General features: G+C 37.1%; 2 protein-coding genes across 2 annotated transcripts; one reads left to right on the top strand and one right to left on the bottom strand.

The window, feature by feature from the left end:
* Positions 1–406: 406 nt before the first annotated feature.
* On the bottom strand, positions 407–3,948 carry LOC131362975 (uncharacterized). Its single transcript, XM_058405362.1, has 3 exons — positions 2,110–3,948; positions 1,665–1,693; positions 407–1,517 (listed from the first exon to the last, which is right to left on the bottom strand). Exons 1-3 carry the CDS (start codon positions 2,113–2,115, stop codon positions 716–718), a joined length of 837 nt encoding a protein of 278 aa, XP_058261345.1. The 5' UTR covers positions 2,116–3,948; the 3' UTR covers positions 407–715.
* An 8-nt stretch (positions 3,949–3,956) lies between these two features.
* LOC131362973 (uncharacterized) lies at positions 3,957–5,429 on the top strand. Its single transcript, XM_058405361.1, has one exon. The coding sequence runs from the start codon at positions 3,957–3,959 to the stop codon at positions 5,295–5,297; it is 1,341 nt and encodes a 446-aa protein (XP_058261344.1). The 3' UTR covers positions 5,298–5,429.
* Positions 5,430–6,894: the final 1,465 nt, after the last annotated feature.

Below are 6,894 nucleotides of genomic sequence, written 5' to 3'. Positions count from 1 at the left end.
GCTCGTTTGGTTTAATCCATGTTTCTGTTAAGCATATAGCATTAATATTCTGATCAGTAATCATTTCATTAACAATGAAGTTAAATAGTGATTTAGATGAGAGAGATCTTATATTTAACAGTCCTAGCTTCAGATCAAACCTGCATTGTCTGCTCCCAGACCCTGGCTCTGGATTGTCACCAATTAACTAGATCTGTTCTAAGGCTATGTGCTAAGCTCAAGAAATGAAAGACCCATCCTAACAGACCAGCCTTGCCCTCAAAAGAGCTCCAAATATCTATGAACCCTACACTGTTTTATTTGATTGTTTTATCAAGTTATCTCAATCTTTGATAATAAAATATTATGTTTTGAGTTTTTTTCTTTATTTTCTTCAGTCATTTTATTTTTATATTTTTATTCAGTTTATATTCAGTTTGAATGAAAGTGCTGAGGTTATTACATATTTTCACACAATAAAAACTGCATACAACATGATTACCTGGTCACAGGGTTTATTTCTCTTCTAGCTCACAAATTGGTTTTATTTAACAAAGTTTACTGCAACACCCTTTTACTGTATTTATTTCATGCTCATGTTTACTGGCTGTTAATGCTCTAGCATATGACATAGAAGTATCAGTTCTTTAAAAAAAAATGCAAACATGCAACAGAAAATCCATTATTCAGTGGATCTCTATTTAAAACAAAAGTGGCAGCATTTTCCTCTGGTGTTCTAATTAGAGCTGTTCTCTGAGGCACAGATGGTTGCCAGGTGTTGGTTGTTGTCCTTCATCTGATTGATGAGTCTTGGCAGGTCATTGCCATAGAGCAGCTCATTCCCTGTGATCTGCTCTATGGCCTTCATCACATCCTCCATCATCTTTATCACATGCTCCTGGAGGATGAATCTGCGAGTCTGATGTTCAGCCACAATGACCTTCCCACTCAGAATACCCAGAAGATTGACAGCACTTCTCACTTTCTCCTGGAACTCAGTTACAAACTCTACCAGCTTCCTCATCTTCTGGACTTCTTCATGTGTCTGCTTCAGCTCATCATCTTTCTGACTAAGGTGACGTTCGGTCTGGGAAATCTTGGACTTGTAGTAAGTTACTTTACGTTTATTATTATTCCAGCCAATGATTAGAATATTGAACAGTCCTGTCCCAACACCTGTGATTCTCTGATATTCTCTGAGCAATTTTTCATTTGAATCCTGCTCTGTTCCCAATTGGTCTAGGGTTTGATTTATTTCATTCATCTTCCAATTAAGTTGCATCTCATCTTGTATAAGTCTCTCTAAGTTTTCATCCAGACTCTGTAACCCTGAACTAGCTGCCTGTTCTGACTGCTCCAGGAACTGATGAGCCTGCACTATCTGCTGTCTGATGTAGTCGTAGTTGGAGCATTTCCCAGTTATAGGATCTACATCTGCCTCAATAAGAGCCTGACAGACTTCATTCAGGGAGGAGATGCCACCTTTCAGTGGAATTATAACAGCCTCACCTGTGTTCTTCAGCACAATTTTGTAGAGACTAAAAAAACACAGAAAATCAAAAAGCCTTAAACTAATTATGGAATTCATTTTTATTTTGGTTAAATAATTTTTGTATGCAATTCCATTTTAAAAGTGAGTTAATTGTTATGAATCATTTCTCTGTGAATTCTGGAATTCAACTCACTCTGATGAATAAAGTCGGATGAACGTCCACTGAAACAGAGAGTAAAAGTGTTAAAGAATGGAAAAATTCAAACCTGAGCATGAGATCATCATAAAAATCTCCTTCAGTGTCTCTAACCACCTATCATCCCTTACAGAATGATTTTATTAACAGAAAGTCCTCTATAGGATAAAAAAAAAAGTTAATTAAAACAAGTTCATTCTTTCAAACGAAAATACTAATTTGAGTCTTCACCAAAAGATTGTTTTTCCTCTTTATTTCCTAATTTTGTCATAGTGATTTTATTATCATTATTATATTTTACCAGTTTGAATGAAATCCTCAACTTTTTACATATTTGAACACAATAAAAAGAATACAGCACTCAGAAAAACAGCATGCAACATGATTACCTTGTCACAGGGTTTCTTAAAGATAGATCTGTAATTAAAGTGTGAAAGTTTACCTCCATTGCTGTTATTTCTCTTCTAACCCACCACAGTCGGGTATGTGAGATTTATAAGATGAGCTCTGTTTAAGAGAGTATCAGAGATGGGAGGGTGAAAAGGGGAGGGCAGATTCCATATTATAAATACACAGGGGCTTTCAGTCTTGGAGCAGTGCACTGTTTGGGTTGCAGAGCTGACAGAGATCCTCCACACCTTCACTGAAGACTTTCAGGATATCCAGGTAGGAAGAGAGACACCGCTCTGAATAATTTCTATTGAAGATTTTACATTCTGCACATGTATATCACACATCCTTTTATACAGGTAGGAATGCAAGAAGGTTTTTAGGTATGCAAAAAACAATGATTTAGATGCCATAGAATTCATAATAATGAAGTGTGTGTGTGTTTTACTGTCTCTCTCTTAGATAATTACAGGAGGATTTAAAATGATGCTAATCATTTTAAAAATGTAAAAATATTACCCATCAGTCATTTTTAGTAGTCATGTATAGTGGATTATGCTCTGAACAACACATTCATGTACAATCCTGCAGAAACATTGGCCAAAATTTAAAAGCTTTAATGGTCTTATCAACAAATCATTGGTCAGAAAATGAGCAAGAATTAAACAAATGCACATCCCTAATACCTCGTGTCAATTCTTCTTTATTTTTGGACACTAAACTCAACAGTGCTCAAGAAGGACAGAGTAGGCTGTATTTCCTGAGGAGGCTCCGGTCCTTCAACATCTGCAACACCATACTGCGGATGTTCTATGAGTCTGTGGTGTCAAGTGTCATTTTCTATGCAGCGGTCTGTTGGGGAAGTAACATGAAGATGGCAGAGAGAAATAAACTGGACAAACTAATCAGGAGGGCTGGCTCTGTACTTGGCATGGAGCTGGACCCAGTTCACGTTGTTGTTGAGAAAAGAATGCTGCCAAAACTCCATTCAGTCCTGGACAACCCTTCTCATCCACTACATAGTGTGCTGGTTGATCAGAAGTGCACATTCATCCAGAGACTAAGTGTAGCACTGAGCACTTTAGGAGATCTTTCATCCCTATGGCGATAAAACTGTACAATTCCTCCCTTTAAATGTTGGGACATTTTCTTTTTCATGAGCAATAGTGCTTTAGTAATTGTAGGCCTTTTCATGCACATTACAATTTCACCATTTTTTCCTATCATGTACATACAACTGTACCATTATCACAAATTACATTCCTTGTGTGCAATATTACAGCTCTACACTAGTATTTGTGTAGTATTTGTACAGTATTTGTATTCATTTATTCTTTTTTTACGGTTCATAAACAGTGTATATATTTCTTTCTTTTTCTCTTATATTTTTATTTTTCATTAGAGCAACTTTAACATGGCAAAGGAATTTCCCCCTGGGATTAATAAAGTTCTTTGAATCTTGAAGTTTACCCACAGGGCTTAAACATATAAAGACATGATTGGGGAAATGCTATGCTATGCTACCTCACTTTATCTATTTGATTCATTTTTACAAATTTCCTGAACATTGATTTGTTGTTAAGGCCTTTAATAGAGTGTTTAGGTTTGAGATGAATCTCAACACAATCACAATCTAACATGTCTGGTGTTGAACTGTCAAACTTTTTTCTGAGTTCAGTTAGTTTTATCAGATGTAAACACTCCACCTGTACTCGTGTGTCTATCAAATAACTAAACCCACCAAAAGTCAGGGCTCTTAGCTGTTGTATCTGTGTATCATGGTTCAGTTTATTTATTATGGTTTGCACTGTAAGTTTTCTCCTAACACCCAAAATGGCAGTCATGGTGATCCCTTTATAAATTTATTTTCACTTTATTTTTAATAGGAACAAGGAAGTAATGGATTCCCAAATTGCAAAGAAAAATCAAAGCCTCACAACAGCTGAGGAGATGAGGAACCAAACCAAGCTTGTGATGCAGCCGTATGCTAACTGGGAGGAGTATCTGACTCCTGCTCCACTCTCCATAGCCATCCTGGGAGAGCTGGTCTTCATCTCCTCCAAAACTGATTTCTCTATCAACAAGAACCCACCTAAAGGTGGCTACAAGTTCATCAGATACCCAGATTCATTTCGTGCCTGCCTCATGCAGGTGTGTAACTCAGGCTGGTGGGCTTTCAATGAGGCCCATAAGAACATGGATCAGATTAGACTCCACACCATGACAGTTCCAGATTACATGAAGATGGCTGTGAAGATCCTGTTCCAAGGCAATGATGAGGTTGTTGAAGCCCACCTCCCTGACCAGCTGGAGAACATCCGTGTCATTGCAGATGATTGTCTTGAGCTGGCCACTTCAACAGAAAAGAAGTTCATTGATTACCATTACAACATTATCATGGAACTGCTGAAAGCATATGTAAATGCTGCGCACTTTTATGGAGAGGAGCTGGATGCCATCAAGAAGAAACTGGATGAGGCCAAGCTGAGGAAACGGTCATCAGAGAACGCCAGGTTCCGCATAGAGCAGAGCCGTGCTCAACTGGACAAGACCAGAGACATGTATGGGAAGAGTGTGGAGAACATGGAGAAGAACCAAAAGGAGCTGACTGAAATCCTGATCACCATGAGGAACTGTGAGGTCAAAGAGATAGACTTTAACACCACTATACAAATGCTGGTTAAGGGTATGGATGCCATGGGGAGAGTGAAGGAGCAGTGGGAGAAGATGGTGCACTTCTTTCAGATGGTGTCCAACATTGTGAAAATCAGTCTGAACAGAACCCTTAAAGATTTTGTCTCCACATCTGAGAAGACACAGAAACTTTCCTACAATGGAAAGCTCTTCTCCAAAGATCTGCTCTACAATCAAGCCTTTCAAGCCTCTAACATCGCCAGCCTTGTCAACATGATCTCTACAACCTACACTGAGGTGTCCACCAAGCACCTCATGGATCGTGTCAGCTCTCTGGGAAAACTGATGGCCATGGACAAGGAAAAGCCAGAGTTTCAGTCAGAGGTGGAGCAGTTACGGAACTCCTGTGATGGGGCTCAGAGAGCCATCTTAGCTCTTGTCCTCAAGAACAAGAAAGAGTTTGAAGGGAAGAGTGATGCAAGACTGGAGAAGATTGATAAAGAGTTGCTCGCCATTCTCCCTGCTGCTTCTCCAGAAGAGATGAAGAGCATTCAAGCAGCTGTTAAAAGTGGATTCACAGAGAATGAGGAAGCAGCTTATGCCTGAGTGAATGAACAAAAGTTCTCTACAATTATATCCAATAAAGCACCTAAAATATAAAACAAGTGCATTATAGTGTAATTAACTGTTACTACTCAGGCTTCTTATTTTACATAATCATACAGTGCTAATTTCTTGAGAGATAGATAGATAGATAGATAGATAGATAGATAGATAGATAGATAGATAGATAGATAGATAGATAGATAGATAGATAGATAGCTCTTCAAATTATTTTCAGATACAATAATATAATGTATTACTTTTTCATTAGCTTTGCAGTAAACAAAAAAGAAAGATTTCCTACTTATATGTATTACTCAGTGTTCAGTACTTTCTTATATGGTAAGTGTGTTATAATATACAGTAGACCTGACACCAAGAGTCATTTACTTCACCTCCATCTTCCTGATGTGTAAAGAGTATGGTCATGTCGATGTGAAATTAGTCCTCCATCAAAGTACCAACCCAAGTGTCCCAGAAAAACCCACTGGAAGATTCTGCCAAGAAAAAAGTTTTCTCTAATCCTGTGTTGTTTCTCTGTTTTTTGATATCTGGATGTTCACACACTGACCATGTTTGTACATCATCTGACCTTTACCTGTTTTTTGACCATAACTTTTGACTTATGATTTGGATTTGTTTGTTTGCACTTTGCCACAATAAACACTTTCAGCAATTATATCCAATTCTGACTTCTTTTGACACTGCAGATTTTCCCTTGCAGATTAATCAAGAACTCTACTAGTACTACTTTGTTGTAACACTTGTACAGTTTCTAAGGTGTATAGTTACCTGGGGGGGGTTATCAATGTTAAAGGTCACTGAATCCTTGCAGTGACCTGGAAGTCCAAGGTCATTAGAAACACTTTGATCCCTGCTCCAGACATGTGTCTGTCTCTCTGTCTGTGATATTGTTTGTCTGTCACTTTGAGAAATCTTTCCCTACAGCGCCCTCTGCTGTTTCTTTATGATTTGATTCTGTTTATTATTATTTTTTTGTAATCAACAATTTTCAGTTCAAAATGCTTTAAAATTTCTTAATCTCACACTTTGTGTTTTTAATAAATAAAACTGAATGTGTCTGTCTCACTTCACTTCTGCACTCATTTTAATTCAGTAGATATCTTTAATGCCCTTAGAAACTGTGGTTTCTGTTAGATATTTTGTCTAAAAAAAATTAACAAAATGAAATTTAAAAGTACACATACTTGGCTGTGATCAATTAAAACATGCTGAAATACATGATTAAAAATTATGTTTGCATTAATTTGTGTGTTTGCAGATAATCAGCTAATTAAATATTCAGTATGCTTCAGTATGCTTTTAAATATTCAGTAAACTTTATTGTACACATCACCGGCCTCTCAGATACATGAACAATGATTCTTATGTCACTGGCTGCTTTGTTACTCCAAACTCATGAATGTTAACAACATTACTACATTAATTCAGCTAAATTCAGTCCTGTTTGTGTAACAGTGGACATTGTCACAAAGTAGCAAATATATTCATGATATATTGTTTTTTTGTTTTGTTTTGTTTGTTTGTTTTTTTTAATAAGAAATGTATATATTTATCCCTAAACTTAAACTCTGGCTTG

The sequence above is a fragment of the Hemibagrus wyckioides genome, linkage group LG12 (assembly GCF_019097595.1).
Source record: "Hemibagrus wyckioides isolate EC202008001 linkage group LG12, SWU_Hwy_1.0, whole genome shotgun sequence".
Classification (NCBI taxonomy): Eukaryota; Metazoa; Chordata; class Actinopteri; order Siluriformes; family Bagridae; genus Hemibagrus; species Hemibagrus wyckioides.
Note: the sequence above shows the minus strand (reverse complement) of the source record. Positions and strands in the feature narration are given on the sequence as shown.